Source organism: Pseudochaenichthys georgianus, chromosome 11 (genome assembly GCF_902827115.2).
Source record: "Pseudochaenichthys georgianus chromosome 11, fPseGeo1.2, whole genome shotgun sequence".
Classification (NCBI taxonomy): domain Eukaryota; kingdom Metazoa; phylum Chordata; class Actinopteri; order Perciformes; family Channichthyidae; genus Pseudochaenichthys; species Pseudochaenichthys georgianus.
In genome coordinates this window covers 24,083,741-24,103,265 of record NC_047513.1, presented here as the reverse complement: position 1 = coordinate 24,103,265, position 19,525 = coordinate 24,083,741, and the positions used below count along the sequence as shown (strand labels likewise).

At 41.1% G+C, this 19,525-nt stretch overlaps 2 protein-coding genes across 2 annotated transcripts; one reads left to right on the top strand and one right to left on the bottom strand.

The window, feature by feature from the left end:
* Positions 1–5,246: 5,246 nt before the first annotated feature.
* Positions 5,247–7,839, bottom strand: ndufs6 (NADH:ubiquinone oxidoreductase subunit S6). The gene is made up of 4 exons (XM_034094571.2): positions 7,670–7,839; positions 7,258–7,311; positions 6,704–6,826; positions 5,247–5,384 (listed from the first exon to the last, which is right to left on the bottom strand). Exons 1-4 carry the CDS (start codon positions 7,811–7,813, stop codon positions 5,316–5,318), a joined length of 390 nt encoding a protein of 129 aa, XP_033950462.1. The 5' UTR covers positions 7,814–7,839; the 3' UTR covers positions 5,247–5,315.
* A 1,669-nt stretch (positions 7,840–9,508) lies between these two features.
* mrpl36 (mitochondrial ribosomal protein L36) lies at positions 9,509–9,889 on the top strand. Its single transcript, XM_034094572.2, has one exon. The coding sequence runs from the start codon at positions 9,509–9,511 to the stop codon at positions 9,887–9,889; it is 381 nt and encodes a 126-aa protein (XP_033950463.1).
* The last annotated feature ends 9,636 nt before the right edge of the window (positions 9,890–19,525 follow it).

Genomic DNA, 19,525 nt, shown 5'->3' with positions numbered 1-19,525 from the left:
AAGATGATCGATGGCTACTGCCATATTTGCAAAATGTGCCTCTGAACCTTGACAAGTGCATGTTTCAGGCTTATTAATTAACAACAGGAGGGGTCACAAACATAAGACCAGCTGTTAAATAAAGCTCTTCTGACCTTAGCTGGCATGTGAGTAATGCTGCCCATTATGGGCACAAGCAATTTTCACCCATTTATTAATTATATGTTTTACATTTGAGTGTTTCCTATCCCCTAATCCTCCAGGGATGTACACCGTTTAATACTGGCCACTTCTTATTATGGGAAATACGAAAACGTCTTTTAAAACTACAACTCCCAGTAGAGACGTGCCATAGAACATGTTGCGAAACACAATAGCCAGCATGTGTAGTTCTGGGGACGGGGTGGGGGAGGGGGGGGACGGGGTGGACCCGTTCAAATCCAGTTTTGGACAGTCTGCCGTGGTTCCATCCCATTTCAAGTGCTGTTTGACGCTCTGCACACTCTCCAATCACAGAGCTTGAGGACTATCACGGGGTTTGTCAAGCGAAGCGGAGAGAATACTTACTTCCGGGTGTAATATTCTGTAAAGCAAATGAGCTGCTCCGACCCTCGGTCCTGACGGACTCCAACTTGTGTTTATTAATCAAACAAATAATAAACACAAGGATAATTAATGTATGTGTTATTGTTGAGTAAATGGAGAATTGCACAGGGGAAAATAACGTAGGCCTATCCAGAGGCGGATTTAGGATTGTAGGAGATCCGGGGCTTAGCCCAGGAGTTGTTGGGGGGGGGGGGGGGTGCAGGGGTAAAGTGCTATTTTTTTACAAGTGGGGGGTGGACCAAACATCCTTTAGGGGGGTCGTCGCCTCCTCTAGGGGGCATGCTCCCCCCGGGAAGATTTTTTTTTTTTATTTTTAAGTTAAAAGCATCAATCTGGTGCACTTTGAGAGCAACATTAACCCTACCTTAATAATACCTTAAAGGGGACATATCATGCTATATTTGAACAATATATTGTAGGGCCATACCTATATAAAGTATATAAATAGTTTTTCTTTCAAAATACCAAACAGATCCTGCATTTTAGCCATGCCTTATTTCGCTCTATTTGCTCTTTCCAGCCCTGTTTTTGCAGGGGGCTGATTCTGTGAGCTGCACCACGCCCCCCCCTGCAGGAGAGGGGAGCGTGCTTTGAGATCAGCTGCTAGGCTGCAGCGGGGAGAAGAGGGGGAGAAAAAGAGATCTCCGTCCTCCGTGTTTTATTCTTATATTATTATATAGAGTCGTTATTCATTTGTTTTAAAGCTCAATAAATATCAAAGAAGACCTTTGACCGGCACTTTTCTAATTTTGTCCGGAAGATTTAAACTTTAACGGACATGTTGACCGGCGAAATACAAATCTAACTGAAACTCTGCCGCATGGTCCCCTCGTTCCTTGGAAGAGCCGGAGAGGATGGTGTTTGTCATCTGCTGGTGGCAAACCGGAGAGAATTACAGCGAGGGAGGGATTGCATTGAATTACAGCAGCGGGAGCAAACGCTTGCCTCGGGGAGGGAGAAAAAGAGCCAGAGCAGAGTATAAACAGAAGGGCAACCATGCGCGGGAAGTCTTCTTCGCTGCTTTTGTGGCAGACTACAGCTCCACTTATAGGCCTGGCATATGTACTACAGTGTCTCCAGCGCAATGGCCGGCCGTGGCCCAACCCCACATTCCCCTGATAGGTGGAGAATTGACCAATAAGCGGAGCACCACTTCTGTGACGTAGAAAATAATTCAAGATCAGTCTGTATCAGATCCATTGCAGCCCCGTTTTTAGAGATTTGGGTATGGAGGAAAAGAGAGAGGGTTGTGTTTTCTGACACTTGGTGAGTTCCCTGGAACACCGGGGACTAGGGGTGTAACGGTTCACAGAAGTCACGGTTCGGTTCGTACCTCGGTTTGGGGGTCACGGTTCGGTACAACAAGAAAAAGAAAAAAAAAGTCCCAAATGCATAATTCTAGGTTTGTTGTTATTTACTTTTGAACAGTAGTGCAAGTTTCAGTTTCAAAATAAGGAACTCTGACATTTTGAATAATTAACTGTATTAAACAGTTAAAAACAAACCAGAAACAGCACCATACACTCAGATGGCCATATTATCTATAATGGCTGATGTCAAACTAAAAGGTTTCATCAAGCTGTAAAACTAAAAAGAATGTCTTGAAAATGTTACATCATAAATAATAAGAAAGTGTTTCAAGTCGTTGAAAAAATATGCCAAAAGCTACCGTTATATTTTGGTCTCTCGGCTTTCATGTCTATTGGCTTCTTAAAAACAGCGGGGATCAGCTGTTGAACTGCTGTTGTCTTTTGCCGGGCTCCGGTGATTGGCAAATCTGGTTGCTGCCTTCTGATGTGATTTAGCATGTTTGGCGTGTGTTCCCATTAGCATACCGCACCGCTATCGAACAACGCCGACACACCGTCCTCTTCCGATCCACTGCGCATTGCTTATCGTTTTATAGATCTATTCTCATCCACCATCTTTGTTTGTGACGTAAAGAGTGTAAGAGTCACGTTTCTGAATCGGGCACTCTGAGTGGATGCAGTCACAGCCAATTGGATTCAGTGTTGCATGTCAGTTCCGTTGCTATGGTTCCATTGTCATGTGTACTGAAACGAGAGCCGGTATAATTCCACGCGCGAAAACTAAATAAAAATTGGAATACGTTATTTTAGTGTCTTAAAAGTAGACTGAGGGTGAACGTTACATCTCAGAATAATTTTTAGTCATGTTCTGTATACATACTAACATATAAGGGTATTGACTTAGTGTGGTTTATCTTTTTGTCGCTGCTTTTAATTTAAACTGAGCTGTTGTGTTCATCAGTAAAGTGGAACTTCTGTGTGAACTATTCATATCTTAAACTGCACTGTAACTTTTTATTCATGTATTTTTTCTTTTAATGTTTCTTTTATTATCTTTTACTGTTTTTAAATGCCTCTGTCTGAATGTCTTTCATTTTTGTAAAGCACCTTGAATTGCCTTGTGTTGAAAGGTGCTATATAAATAAACTTGCCTTGCCTTGGTTACTCCATGTTTACTAGCTATAAGATTAACGTTACAGTACATCACTCTTTTTCACTTCTTACTCAGTCAGCCAGAGTGCAGATATCACCATTAGATTCACAAACCAGAAACATCATCCATTTCTTCACTGCTGGTGATGACATTGTTGTCAGCTGCTGATACTGCTGCTGCAGCAGCAGCTTGTGGCACCTGCTTCGATGAAAATAACTTTCTAATATCCATAACTTTATAGGCTATTAGCTTAAAACTCGTCAGGCACTCGGAAGGATCACTTCTTCTTCAGGGCAGGGAAGGCTACGCAGTACGCAGGCTAATGTCCCGCAGCGGCTGCCTCTCTGGTGGACTCCGGTACTGCACATTACTCCCGAGACATTTTCAAAAAAAAAAAAAATGTAAGTGAAACATCCGGGGCTTTTCAGAAAACATCCGGGGCTTGAGCCCAAGTAGCCACCCCCTAGCGCCGCCTCTGGGCCTATCTATGCCACAATTTTAGATGCGGATTTTGTTAAACTAATACGTTTGCGCTGTGGACCAACACTATACATTGACGGGGAAGGGGGTAGCAATAAAGATAACACCATTAAACAGTTACACAACATAACAGAAATAATATCGATAGCAGCATACCTAGCAACCACCTTGGTGACAATGAAAACGTTGTATAGAGACAATTTCCTGAAGTAATCTTCGTAATAACTAGCAAACTAAAGATCATGTGCATCCACTGCACACATAATCAGAAATAACAACTCATATTTCTCGCATCAAATGAGATCAAAACGCATTTTAATGGCCAAACTAACTTTAAAATAGGCATTTTACACCGAGAATAAAACGAAGTTCAGCCATGTTTTTTTTTTCTGCAGGGAGAAATTTGAAGATCACGTGACATAGACGCCAGCCATTGGAATGAATGGTGAAAAAAAACGTAGGGATCTTACCATTTCAGAGGCGTTTTTGTAGAAATACTACGTCCTACGTTGTGGACCAACGTAGTTATTGCACGTTTTTTTGTGAGACTGGGTTGGATGTATTGATTTGATACAAGCAAGCCAGTGTTTCATTGTGTACTTTCAACTACAGTATATGGTCCGGACCCACCGGTGGGCCCATCAAGTTCAGCATTCACTGCATTCACTGTGATGAATATAAAATAAGACACTGATACCGTTTTCCTCAATGATCATTTAGAGAAAAATAAATATTCAGGGCTCCTCTCCCTCAGGCTCCTCTCCCTCAGGGGCCTCTCCCTGGTCTGTTGAATGTTGGTCAGGCTCATAGTCTGGATCGCTGTTGTCTTCCATTTCTGAGACATCGTCCTCTATGTCTGGTTCAATCTCCTTTTCATCTGGTTTAAAACATTTGTCTAGAGCCTCTCTGACAGAAAATCGCCTAATCGGTCGCCTACTCATTGTGTCAATGAGTCAAATGTGAGCAAGGCACAAATATAACTGCATGAGACAGTAATGGAGGGGCATTTACTGCGAGAAAGTGAGAGGTTTTTTTTTCTCGAGCTCGCACATGTGAGAAGGTATGATACAGCGAGAAGTTCCCGTAACTTAGAGTAAATTGTTTTGTCTGGAAGGTGTGGGGGGACATAAGCACAAGTGTGTGTGTGTGTGTGTGTGTGTGTGTGTGTGTGTGTGTGTGTGTGTGTGTGTGTGTGTGTGTGTGTGTGTGTGTGTGTGTGTGTGTGTGTGTGTGTGTGTGTGTGTGTGTGTGTGTGTGTGTGTGTGTGTGTGTGTGTGTGTGTGTGTGTGTGTGTGTTGTTTTCCATCTGCAGGATGAACATAATACCTACCCATTCATTTTCCTATGGCGGTCAATTCTGACCGAAAACATCATGGGTGTTTCACTGTTGAATACATCACAAAAAAATCAATGCAAGTGGTGATCATCAATTGTATATGTTCAGAGGCCTAGTGTGGAGGATAACATAAGGTCTTGAGGCAATTGGATGAAAAACACAATATCTATGATGAAAAACAAAGTCACTCGGTTACTTTTGACCCGAAACGCAAGAGAAGGGTTAAATAGATAACTAACTCAGTATCCCAGAATGCCTCACTGCACTGCACAGTCAAAAAAGAAACCCCTTAAAGACATATTTGTATCACCTTTTTCAACGGACACATGGTGCACATACATCATTGATTTCATGATGAAAAAGAATCCACTCTCAGACAGACACACGTACAACATATCATTTATTAACCAATATGGCAATTTAAACAGAGAAGCAAAGCTGAGGACATGTTTCAGTGATGATGCTTATGCTTGAATTGTAATCCACAGTAGCCACATGTGCCCACTTTTGTGTCTTTATCCTGGAGAAAGAGAGACAAACATGATAGTTATAAATTGGGACATTTGCTAAATCACTGGGTTCCTGCACTTCACTGTAACCCTGCCATCTCACTAAATAGTGTCTGTCAATTATTGGACTAGATCTCAAGTATCCCTATTTAATAAATACAAGTGCACTTTAGCTACATTGAGGCTGCGGCCACACGAGGACGAACACGTCGTTTGCGTTACTGTCATATAGACCGTTCGGCCACACGAGGACGACCAAATACGGCACTAAACGACTGAGGAAACGATAACGAGTCCCAAGGTGGATAGAACGGCATACGCAACGCTCTGGGGGGTCCAACGGCTCCGTGTGTACGCCCTATACGATTATTTTCTGATAATGATGAGGCAATAGCCCCGCCTCTCCCCACCTCTGCTGCTCACCCCCACGTCAAAGTAAACTGCACCCTGAATTCAGATTATTTATCTTTCTCTCGATATGGACATAAACGCGAGTGAAGTCTAATCTGACAGGACGGAGACACGCAGCTCTGCTCACCTGCAGCTCCTCCCACTGCAGCAAAACACATACTTCAAGTCAGATCATCACCCTTAGCTATTTTAATTACCTCTCAAACTCCCTAAACTAGTTATAAATATGTTTATTTTTACTGTCGGCCGGGTCACTCATTACTGGATCAGCTTGCTGCATGAGACAGACACTGGCGCTGTCCGAAGAGAGGGAGGAAAAAGAGAGGCTCCGTGTATTTTATTATTATAATATATAGAGTCGTTATTCATTTGTTTTAAAGCTCAATAAATAAATAACCTTTGACCGGCACTTTTATAATTTTGTCCGGAAGATTTCAACTTTAATACACGTTGACTGGCGAAACACGCTGCCTGGTTCCCTCGGCCCCCACCGCGGAGAATAAACAGAAGGGCAACCATGACAACCATGCTTCTTCGCTGCTTTTGTGGAGGAAGTTACAGCGCCACGTACAGGCTCCTGCATATGTACTGCAGCTTCTCCAGCGGTTGGAGCTAAACGGAGCGGTCTCGTGTGGACAGACACTGTCTGGATAACTATTGCGTGTGGACGGAAGCTTGTTTGCGATTGCGTTTGCGTTAATCCTATGCGTTTAGCCGTTTTCGTCCTCGTGTGGCCGCAGCCTGAATCCTTCAATCTGATCCACAGAAACCAAGTATTGATTGTTGGTTAACTAACAATAAATAGCCACCATGACATATCATTTCGGATAAAATGCACCGGTACAACTTATCATGTTTTGTCAAAATGGACAATTCGACCACTTTAAATCATTTCATGATATAAGGAGCAGGCTCTTACCAGGTTGATGTAGACTTTGGGATGGCCCAGGGCTCCTCCACCTCCATCACATGACACCACTCTGGCCTCAACTTCAGTCACTGGCTCCTCCGCCACCAACTTGATGGCAAAGTTTGCATTCACCTAGACCCAAAGAATGTGATTTTTGTCATTATTGGCTTAATAAAAAACAGGAAACGGAGAAAGTATAATGCTCTAATTATGATTAGTATCCTCTGTGCACACCATATACTTATTGTGTTGTGTGCACATAGTTTTAATAGAGTAAACTTGTATATTGTGTTTACCTTTATGTGCTGAACTTTCTTTTGTAGCAGTCGTTTGAGCATTGTATGGTGAAAGGAGGAGCAGTAATGGACTCAAGAACAGGATGCCATTCTTTGACAATATTTATATAATGTAAGATACAATACAAAAGTGTGCACATGTGAGGATTTATCACAGGTGCACACACCAGTAGTGGGGCACATTGACAAGCTCGTTGTGTCTTGTCATTATAGCTCAAACATCGAATATACATATTTTTTAAGTTTGTTTTTCATTGCTTCTCTTACCTCTTTCTGCCTGCCAACGAATCTTGCCCTCCTGGGATCCTTTTCATCAAACACCTGAGAGAAAAACACTAAACATTAGAGAAGAAGACAACAGCGGCACATCATGTTTCATATCTTATATTTAGCTCTAGATATGGGGGGGTTCGTTTTCTTACTCTATGTTTTGCTAGCTGAGACAAGGTGTCATTGCCTACGCTGTCATTAAAACACGAACATATGTTGAATCACTGTGTATATGTTTTCTGACAAACAAAGGCCAATTTAAAAATGGTAAAGGAAAACGTTAAGGGTCAATACGAAGTGCTGTCCGATAATGGAATTGACGTTAGCTAACATTGACACAATGCTAAGCTAACGTAGGGACACCAAGTAAAAGCAATACATAGTACATACGAGTATGATTTAAGCTTACCTGTCCCGTGTGAGTAATGGCCTCACCGGTAGTGGCAACCTCGACGCTGTAGCGATGAACAGGGACAGCAGAAAGCCTCAAAGGTGAAACAAGCACCTTAGCATTTCTACTGAAGGACAGAACTCTCCCCATTGCGGCCGCCATGTTTACAACTGACTGGTTTCCCAAGCTGCACTGCAGAAAACACTGCTATTGGAACTACCGTGCCCTGAGATTTGCTTGCCAGGCTCAAGACACTTCTGTGTAACACCTACAACAAGCCTTTAAATTGACTCATTATTCAGCGACATGTTATAAAAGTTAAAAACAAAGACATTATGCATGTTTAATTTGGACAGGAAAGCAAGGTTTTACCAAAGTCAGACAATCACATTGTCTGAGAGGCCAAACTGAGGGCACTAATATAGAAAATTAAACCACAAAACGGAAGTAGCTGTATCCTCACAAGCAAGAGCAGCATTACGGTCAAACTGTGGCGATATAAACCCAACATTTAGAGACTTAAAGCACATTTTAAACAACAAAGGGATCCCTGAAAGGTTTGTTTACGTAATTTAATTGTGGAATAAGACTGTGTCATGTCGGGGACTAACATGTGTGCCGTTTTTACATCTTTCTTTGCAATGGCAGGTCAAACCCTGACATGCTGCTCTCCTTGGCATGTCGCTTATTATGGTCGCATAGCTAACCCAGCATCGGGCTCTACTACTGTATGCATTTGTTAAAACTTGTATTTATGTCAGACAGCTCCATGTGTAGATAGTTGCTCATTGTTTTAAGAATAAGGCTACGTTTAACCAGTATAAGGTAAGGGTTAGCTGAATTAGCAGAGTGCAGAGTTGTGACTTTAGCCAATGGGATATTACAATAACAACAACAAAAACTATTTTGCAAACAAATGTTTTAGACACGTTTTGTTCCGAAGGATATCTAACCAGATTAACTCTAACTTTATACCTGCTGAGGCCCAAATTCAAACGCCAGCAGTAAAACACTCTAATTCGGCCACCCTTAAATTAGGAAACCACCAACTACCTTAAAGACAGGTACTCGGATGGGCCAAATTGCTAAAGTTATTCCCGGGTTTGAGGACTCATTCCTGCACCACTCGAGCAGTATTGACTCTACAGTTGACACCTAGGATAATGGCTCACTTATTATGTTGGGTGTCAATTAATCAATAAGCAATAACCCAGGAGACTACAATTAAAAATGCTTTTTTCTTCTATTAATTCTGCTCCCTTAACAAGGCCTTGCTTATTTTCTCTGCAGTGCCAGTGATTTTGCTGCAGACATTGACCACCATATTAAGAACATTCTATGTGTTCACCTTTGATATTAAAACCAGAAAATCGATATTGGTAACATTTTTGTTTTTAGGATCCTGTCAACTTAAAATGTTCATTTTCCTGAGATGAAAGAAACACTTCTGGAATGTTTTGTATTTCTCTCAAATGTCATTTAGTTGTCTAGGAAATGTCCCAAATACTTGTAGGACTCCACCAGTTCTATAATCTGGAAATGAATAACTGTACAAGGAGAGAAGTGATGATACCTAAACTCAATGCACGTGCCAGTAGTCTTTGCCACTGTTTTTCTTGCTGTTATGCAATATTTGACACATCTAAAAAAAGTAAGGGCATTTATTGTTTATTTTTCTCAAATAAGAGTTAGAAAACAATAAAGAAGCAACACTTAAGTCACATCACAACATGACACTAACCAACTCCCCGACTTAAAATATGTTTGTTATGTCACAAAGTCTTGTTTAGCAACTGTAATGGCACATGAACGATATGATGAATGATTTCTCCGTCTCTCTCTGCAGCATTTGACAGCATGGCGTCCCTCCTCTTGAAGCACCTGGCTTCCTCCCTGACCCGACAGGTGGCCCAGATGAGCCGATTAAATCTGACCTTCTCTTCACCAGCAGCGAGCGCCTACAGAAGTCTTTGCAGCCTCTCCACAGCTCCACACACGCTCCTCCTGTCGCCGACCAGAGTCAGCTCCATCCAGTGCTGCTCGTCCGGCTCCTCGTCTCCGTGTGGATCCTCTCTGTTGGGACAGTGTCAGCATCTCCCCTGCAGCCAGCCCTCTGCAGGCATGAAAACCAGGTCTGCCCTGAGGAAGCGCTGCAACGACTGTTTCTTTGTCCGGCGGCGGGGGCGCTTGTTTGTTTTCTGCAAGACTAACCCGAGACACAAGCAGAGGCAGGGATAACATGATAAAGAAAATTGCTATAAGATTGTGGGAATTTTGAAAAACTGATGTGAAATAAATTGTTTGGCTAAAGACTGTGTAGCTCTTTTATCGCCCTTTCTGTAAACCATCATATTCTATAATTTTGGTACATTTTAAAATAGCTATGTATAATTTAAGTTTAATTAAATTACAGTTTTTTTCAATTGCTGAAACGCGTTTTTTGAAAGCAGGGCTTATTTTCTCAAAACACTTAACACAATTCACAAAACCACACACAAAGTGCAAAACACCTCCTATATACTGCAAAATGAAGCACTGCACTCAAAACTACATAAACACTTACCGAAACCAAACTTTTGCACCAAATGGCAAACACTTCATTCATAGTACAAGACACTTTGTCCAACCAACTACACGCTGTGGTGCTCCATCTAAAGCACACACATTTTGTATGGTGTTCTGTACGTAGAGAATTCTGCATATAAAGATTGTTCAAGTCTACAAAAATATGTGCAGGAACACAAATATACTGTTGTTATTGGTGCAACATTCATGCACAAAACACATAGTTACAGTTGTGTAAACAAAAATGATGCCTCAAATACAAGGCAAAAACATGTCAAATACAGTAAATGGAAAAGAAAACTTTGAGGAAAAAGAAATACAAAAAATATTTTAAAAAAGAAAACAGGAAAGAAAAGGCTGCATCTCGCCACCTAGCTGGGTCTGGCCACAGCGCCTCATCCACATGCAGAAGAAGCATGCATCCATTGACCTGACGGTCACACAGTTTCAACCGTTATGCTGCAAATAACTTTATTGCATTTGCTTAATCTTTATCAAATATGTTTTATGGCAAGACAGATTTAAAAAAAAAAAAGAGCCCAAAATGTTCTACCAGGCTGATAATTCAAACCCACTTCTCTTACAATTTTAGATATGGCCTAGCTGCTTTAACCACTGAGCTATACAGCAGCTTAAGGTTTTCAAATCCGGCAGAACCAATCACTGGTCTGCCACATGTGGAAGCCCCTCTTTAGTTTCTCACCTGCTGAGCCCAGAGTAAAACATGTTTGTGTGCACAAACTAGAGGGGGACAGCAAACACCAGTGTGATTTTGATGACAGTACGCCTTGGACAAAGTTATAGTGGGGGTGCAAAATCCGGCAGCACCAACGCCTGGTCTCCTCATGTGGAAGCCCCTCTTTAGTTTCTCACCTGCTGAGCCCAGAGTAACATGCTTTAGTGTGCACAAACTAGAGGGGGACAGCAAACACCAGTGTGATTTTGGTGACAGTAGGACTATCTTGGACAAAGTTAATATGTGCAGTGTTCTGCAAAAAGTACCCAGTTGAATTGCAAATTGAGTGCAGAGCTGAACATGTGTTTAGAGTTTTGGAGATTTGAGCTGAGGTTTTGCTCTTTGAGTGTGAGATTAAATAATTCTTCTTTATGTGTCATGTTAGTGTGTTAGCAACTTTAAAAAACTGCAAGAGTATGAAATGGTAAAGAAAACACAATTAAAACAAACGCACTTTTGTTACATAGCAACGTATAACCAAGCGTATAACAGCATTTATCCGATTATAGCCAATTTGGCTTTAATTATCTAATGTAATTGTAGTTGTTATTGTTTGCCTTTCATGGTTAACTTGGGTCTTATATTTTATCACAAAGCCTGTTTTATTTCAGATTCCTTTTCATCATTCCTCCACATGAGGGAGCCAAAGTCTTGGGTTTGGGTAAGAGCTATACATACAGGATCCAACCATAGACTATAAAGGTCCAACCTGCCGTGTAAGGCATCAATTTGACTCCATTTTTCTAATGAAGTGATACCTTTAATATAAAAGTTATCACTATATGGTCCCTATAAAATAGTCTTTGCCCATATCTTTGTAATATTGTGTCTAAAAACGATACATTTTCTTCTGTAAAACATGTCTGTTATCAGGTTAACCTATTCTTGAGGTGATAAACAAGTTGTTACTCCAAAAATGTATAGCCTACTTTTCCATCATTGTATTAATACTGAAAAACAAGAGGAATCACAATGCACACAAGAGTATCGAAAGGCTGTAACGTTCAAACTACAGGCATTGAAACCTGACAGGGTTGAAAGATGTTTGGGAACAAACACTAGGTCTCGACTGCGGGTCAGTGAGCAGCTAGATTTATGTTAGCAGGTGTCTTTAAAAGAGGTGTACAACATCAAATATCAGCATTTCGATTTTTGGTTATAAGCCACATTGTACGATGTAAATTGGCCATCTGCAGCTCCCAGAAAGTACAAAGTCAGCTTAAAACCCTCTGGAGTCTAAGGGTATTTTCTCGATTTTTAGATGTTTTCTTAAATCACCTTTTAAATGTATTTCTTCTAACATGGCACCCCATGTGTTAAATATCTAAATGTTCAGGACAATCTCTGGTCTTGCTGCTATATATACATATTGCTCACCTTAGAGCACTGTTTGATGAGATAAGTAGCTCAAAAGCTTAAAATGTCACATCCGATTTTTGGAAAATCTTCAAAACTCTTGTGAAAACACAAATTTACTCATGTGATCGAAATGTTTTGGTGTTTTAGATTTGGTTACCAAAGTCCTAGGATCACAAAAGCAGTGAAATATTTGAATTACACTGTATATACATGTGTTATTCATGTCTAAAATTAAAAAAATTAAATTCAAATTTTGAAACAGGAGTTTATCACTCTACTTTCACCACAGCAGGGACTGAGATACATCAGGACTGAATAATGACTTCATATTACACACCAAGGTTCATGTGATGTGTACAAATACAAATTGAGCATTCAACCTTTTTTTTTCAACCAACAATTTATTATAAATATGTTTTTTTCAACCAACTATTTATATAAATATAAGAAACTGGAAAATCTCACTACTTACAATATTGAACATCGGAACTTTCAACCAACTATTCATTATAAATGTCAAGACAGTGTCAAGGTCTTTGTCTGTCTTCCAAGACAGTGGGTCTGGCTGCTGTGCAGGTGGGGGTGATGGTGCATGGGCTGCTGTGTAGGTGGGGTGTACAAGTGCTATACAAGACCTCCACGAGACCTCCTTGCTGGCTGGGTTGAAGGTGATGGCTGTGGTGGAGCCTTTGTGCTGAGGTGTATCTTGACCTGGTGGCAGCCGCAGATGGAGGTGGAGGCAGCTGTAGTGATGCTGGTCTGCTGGTCCTTGGTGGTGATGGCTCTGGCGAAGGCCCTTGAGCCACAGTAGATCTTGACCTGGGGGCCGGCACAGATGGATGTTGTGGCTGCTGGATAAACGCCGCCTGTGTAGGACAATAATTACAACTAATTTCATTGAAATAAAGTTCAAGTAAAATGTTGCTCAAGCACAAATAACAATGCACACATAAAAATAAAGTTTGGGAGGTTGCAGAAGGAGTCTCTCTCTCTCTCTCTCTCTCTCTCTCTCTCTCTCACACACTCACACACACACACACACACACACACACACACACACACACACACACACACACACACACACACACACACACACACACACACACACACAGGTATTTCCAGTTACTTTACATTCAGTATAAAATCACAGACACACATATACATAGGCTACATCTGATTACAAAGTCTCGGTAAAATAATAACAGGCACACATATAAATAAATCTATGACAGTCTCATCAGTATGATAAAATAATCGATGGCAAAAACATGTCACTGTAAATGTCTCTGCTGGAAAGCTACTCTTCCAGCGATTCAGCGGATATCTGAATCATATTTCTACTCCTTATAATTGAAAATATATGATTAATGAAGTAAAATTATGCGCACCTGGACGAGGGTTAAATGAGACAGTTGCTGTTATCTAAAAATAAAAGACACTGTTCATTGGTGGATGAAGCAGCAGGACACAATACGTCAAGCGCAAACTAAATCTCACTGAACCCAAACATCTCAAACACACATTCCACAAAAATCTTCTTTTCATCAGTGTTGTATCAGTGTGTTACAGTATATGAGTGTGTGCATGTTTGTCAGTGACGGCTTAGAAGATTGTTTTAATATTCCAGATGTCAACCCTACTACTTGTTGTGGTTTTCATAGAAAGGATGATATCATATTTGTTTACCCAGGTCTCACAACGTATGAGGTTCGAGGACAGTTGTGAGTTAACAGTGCACTGTCAGTCCATACCGTCTTAACCGCTTATAGTTGTATATTTAATGAGTTGAACAGGTTCATTTTAACATTCAATTGTTTTTTTTCGGGCCTTTACTTGCATAAGTGACACGTGCATGTGCTTGGGAACGTGCACGTATCTTGTTTTAATAAGTCTTCCTTGCCTTCAAAATAAAGGCTCAAGCACGACATGCTTACAATGACTTAAACTAATGTCTAGACTATTTGAGAATAAAGCACATGTTCCATTTCCCAAATGATAACCTATTTTAAAGATTAAACACATCAATTATTTTTATTATTCATGCTCAACAACATTTAGGGCATTTTAGACTTTAAAAAAAAGATGCACTTACGCAAACTTTTAAATTAATTGTTATTACTTTTTTATTTCACCGCACGTGTACAGAAGAGGTTTAGGGCCATGGGAGACATTTTATTTTGGAATGTGACCAAATAAAATTCCGAGAAAGAAATGTGTTGGAGGAGATAGTGAAGACAATACTGAAAATCCCAAGTACCGTATGTATATTAGAAACTACCTTTTGCAATAGGGTTGTTTGATATGGGAATTAATGTGTGGGGATTACATTTAAAGTACAATAATGCAAGGACTAGAAGAGATAGCTCCTTTTAAAAAAAATAAAAATGGTCTTTCTATTTAGTTATTCAGCAATTATTTGTATTAGACTGTATGATTCTTTTTTTACTATCACTACGCACGGTTTTTTACTTGTGTTTTTGTGCATAATATTTCCCCGACAGACAGTAATACACTACTTGTAAAATGTGAATACAAGAAGTAAAACAACTCTGTTGCTGTTTGAGGTTACAAATATGTAAACTACTTAATATAATGTGGGATTCCTACATATATAACAATGCATTATATTATATAAAGCTATAATTTAATTATTTTATCTGAATTGGTCCCAGAAAACACAATATTTACTTGAATTATTGTTTTTTGTTGTAAAAACACATTGAACCTGAAAATAGAGTTGAGGACACACCTGCAAACTAACCTTCTCAATCAAAACTCCTACTCCATGTTGGATCATATTATGCTGACGTTTATATGGAACATGAGTGACCTTGATATTGAAACATGATTAATATAAACGCAGGGTGATGATGAATGGCTGAACTGTAGGGTGGTGAAATGTTGCTTGGAGAAAAGTTTGTAAATGGGAAGAAGTGTGCCAAGAACAAAAATATGTCATTATAGTTGACTTTTGAAAAACAATGGATACAAATCATTAAAGAAACAAGGAAAGATAATAGAATGCATATAACTGGCTTTATGTTGTCATGGTGATTCAACAGTGTTCCATAGTTCAAAAATTCTAGAACATTAGAACCCCTTCATAGCTAAAGATTCCTAACCAGCTCACTCACACACAAACTGACCATCTTCAGAGACACAACACAGTTTTGTCCCTTCGATTAAGTTGAGTTTTTGTGATAGTAATGGCGTTTTACAGGACACTTAAATCTCTCCTGTCCCGTAGGCACGCAAGGAAAAACTTTGATGTAGGGAATGATGTAAGTAACCAACTCAACCCCTTCCTGTTGGAAGATAGAAAGGTGGGGGGCTAATGAAAGTTTTACACTTTTCTATTCTAAAATGTATTGAGGTATCATTCACCAGCACTGCTTTAGCTTTTAATCAAAGCTGATTGAAGATTTGAGCATGTTCCGGCTTAAAGGAGGATGATCCCTCAAAACGATGAGATGTAATACACAAACATTTCTCTGGACAATTCAGATTTTCAATTAAACAGGAGACATGTCTTGTTTATACATTCCTTTAATGAAAGATGTTAGGACCTGGACACTTATTTGTATAGACAGATCAGTCTCTCTTTGAACAAGCATCACAATGAACATGTAGTGTCTTGTGTCAAATCATGTCAAAACGCTGACTTTCCAAAATGAAACAGATCTCTTTCGAGTGTTTGAATTCAAATCATACTACAGAAAAAAACAATGAGCAATTCATTTAAAACATATGTATTTGTTTTTGTATACAGCCAGAAGAGAGGTATATCAACCAAAGTGGATCCAGTATACAGTGCAGGATCCTGGAAATCAAGGAAGCTGACAGAGCCAAGAGGGATGCACAGGTTCAGCGTACTGAGAGGCTCTTTGCCTCACAGAAAACCTGCAGTGACGCTGTTCTGGAGAGACTGGGATTGTCCCTCCAGCCCCCTGACACCCGAACCCTTCCTCAGCGTCCAACTTCTCAACCAAGGAGACCTGAATCCTCTCAGCCAGGAAAGACAATCAGGCACGTTTCAGAGGACATGAGGTCATTGGAAGACAACCCCTTCTTCGAAAAAAAGCTGCTGATGGGCAGTAAAGTGGCAATACTTCATTGTAAAATGGCAAAAGTGGCAAACAGGAACCCAAGCCCAGACTACTCCCTCAGCTCAATAGACACACACACTCCTGATGAGCTGAGGATCATTCCACACTTAGGTCCTCCTATCAGGAGACCATCTCGTCTACCAGTGATGAAAAAGAAACACAGTGAAGAGGGTATGTATGACTTTATGGAAACTTAAAAAGGACATTTAATGACAGTAGAGAAGTGGGAAATGTGAGTAAACATCACCAATTTGCTTTTAATCTGAACAGGCAAGGAGGTAGCCGACGGTTGCATACTCAGAACAGCTCAAGATAATTTCAAGAGAATTACAGCAACAATGAAAAAGTTCATGGTTGACGACAGCCCTGCACCAACTCCACCTGCAGCGCCCAGAAGGACCTCGTATGTGGCACGTAAAGCTTGGAAACCCACTTTGAAACCTCGAGCAGAAGCTCCCCCGCCAAAAAAAGCCCCTCGTACCCACATCCAGGCAGAGGCACCCAAGGTTCCCGTACCCTCAAAAAAAGCAGCCCCACCCAGCAGAAAAGGACCTCACCGTGGGACGAAACTCAGCCCTCAAAGGGCTGTCCGACAAGAATATATGGAGCCTTTGTCCCACCCTGAGAAGGGCCTGTCCAGCTTTTTTCAAAATATTGGCTCAAATGAATGGTAAGACAACAACACTGCAGGAGTGTTAAGATCGATTATAACAAGCTGACACAACCGTCCCAATGCCTTTATTTTTGTCAACTCATAGGGAGAAAAAGCTTTTGGGATTAAAAACAATTCAAGCTATTGCACAAAACCACCAGGAATTACTAACTAAGATTAAACTGCATGAAGTATGCATAGTCCTTGCAGAACAGGTAATGTATTTATTTTAATAGTGTTGTTGTTGTTGTTGCATGTTCCTGTATGCAGAAGTATTGACTCTTTCTTATTGACCATCTAGGTGAATAACCTGCGCTCGGTCTTGGCCTGCGCTGCAATGGACGCATTAGCAGATCTCCACTCTTACCTGGGGAAGCTGATGGACCCTGAGGTGGAGCGCACCGGAGGCGCCCTGCTGCTGAAGCTGGCACAGACGACCAACGCCTTCATCCTCCAGCAGGCTCACCTCGCCCTGGACGTGCTGGTGAAGGGATCCAGCCCTGGAAGAGTTATGAACGTTCTCCTTAACATAGGATCGAAGTAGGGAGAATTTACAAAGAGGTGTAGCAGTGTTTCAAGTACATGAAATGTTGCATAGTTCATTCTGACATTCCCATGTTTTTGTCCTTTCTCAGCCACCGTTGTCCTGCAGTGAGGGCGTGCACAGCATTGCACCTAGAACAGCTGTTAGACATCATCGGAGAGGATGAGATCTTTGCCTCTGGGAAGATAATCTCAGAGCGTCTCCTTATTGCTGTCAGCAAGATGGCTGTGGACGCTGCATCAGAAGTCAGGTGAGTTACAAGTCTTAAAGGTCACCTAGTATGCAAAATCCACGTTTTCCTGTCTCTTCGACATCAACAAGTGTCAAGTGTGTAAAGACATTCTGAAAGTTTCAGAAAAAAAGATTCTCTCACTTTTTGTCCCGATTCATTTAAACCTGTCTGAAAATGAGCTGATCAGATTTTGGCCACTTTATGTCATAATGATTTGTTGGCCTGTGTGACCATTAGCCAATCAGCAACCAAGGTAACCCCCCCCCCACCTTATCACCTGAATCTCCTCCTAGAGCACCATTGTGTTCTTTTTAACCAAATACCTCTCAGAGGGGCGTGGGGAGGGGCTCCTTATTTTCATCTAAAGTAACAGACGGAGAATCAGCACTTTGGAAACAGGGCTGAAACAGAGGGGATTATGGGTAATGCTGCAATGATCTGTTTGGTATTTAGAGCCAAACACTTCAGAGACATGTTTTGTATATATCTGAGACCTATAATAAAGTCATGAAAAACAGTATACTAGGGGACCTTTAAATTGTTTAATCGTTGTCATATTTGCATAACTTTTCCCAACAGTGTGTTTGGACACTAAATTGCTAAATGCGGATTGTTTATTTCTGAACAGGCTCCATGGACAGAGCATGCTCCTGGTACTCTCCCGGCAGGAGGAGTTCTCTGTCCTGTGGCATAACATCATCCCAATGAAGGACAGGCACCCATTGCAGAAGATCCTGCAGAAGAGGAGGCAGTAGAGGCGACGGGAAGACAGGGGGACATCGGGGCAACAACAAAAAGTAGACTGGCATGGGGTTGCAGGGGTTAGCTCTGTCAGCTCACAGAAAGTAGGGTTTCAGGTGATCAGGCGGGTCTTTCTGTGTGGAGTTTGCATGTTCTCCCCATGCCAGTGTGGGTTTACTCCAGGTGGTCTGGTTCCCTCCCATCGTCCCAAAGATATGCAGAGTTGATTAATTGTTGTCTGTCTTTATTTGTATTTCTGTGTACTTGTTCTGTTTATTTTTCTTCTGCACAGGCACCATGGACAGATCACGCCTCAGGGACTTGCCCACCAGAAGAGGTCCACGGCCATGCCTACGAATGACCGCTTGCAGGAGATGCTGTCGTAGGAACGCAAGCCAAAGGAACCCAGGAGGATATTTTGAACCAGAGGAGACGGGAAGAAAGGAGGACATCGGTTCACTGTGTAATGTAGGCTGGCATGGTGGTGCGGGGGTTAGCTCTGTGGCCCCACAGAAGGAACATTGCTGGTGTCTAGGCGGCTCGTTCTGTGTGGAGTTTGCATGTTCTCCCCATGCCTGTGTGGGTTTCCTCCAGGTCGTCTGGTCACTCCCACAGTCCCAAAGATATGCTGATTAGGTTCATCTGAGATTTTAAATTATGATATAATATACAAAATAAATGTAAAACCCATGAATGTTTTTTTTATTGTTATTCGGTGTGAATGACCTGAATTGATGTTCAACATATTGCACATTACTCATTTAATTTCAATGGCAGTCAGTTTTTCTTTGTCGCTTTTACTTCAACCACATTCGCAATGAAACTAATTTTACGATCATATTTTCACCTATAATGATCTGATGGAGAGACACTTTTTGATGATTCATATTTTTTGGAAATACTTATTTGTGTCAGTGAGGGAAAAAAGCTAACTAAAAT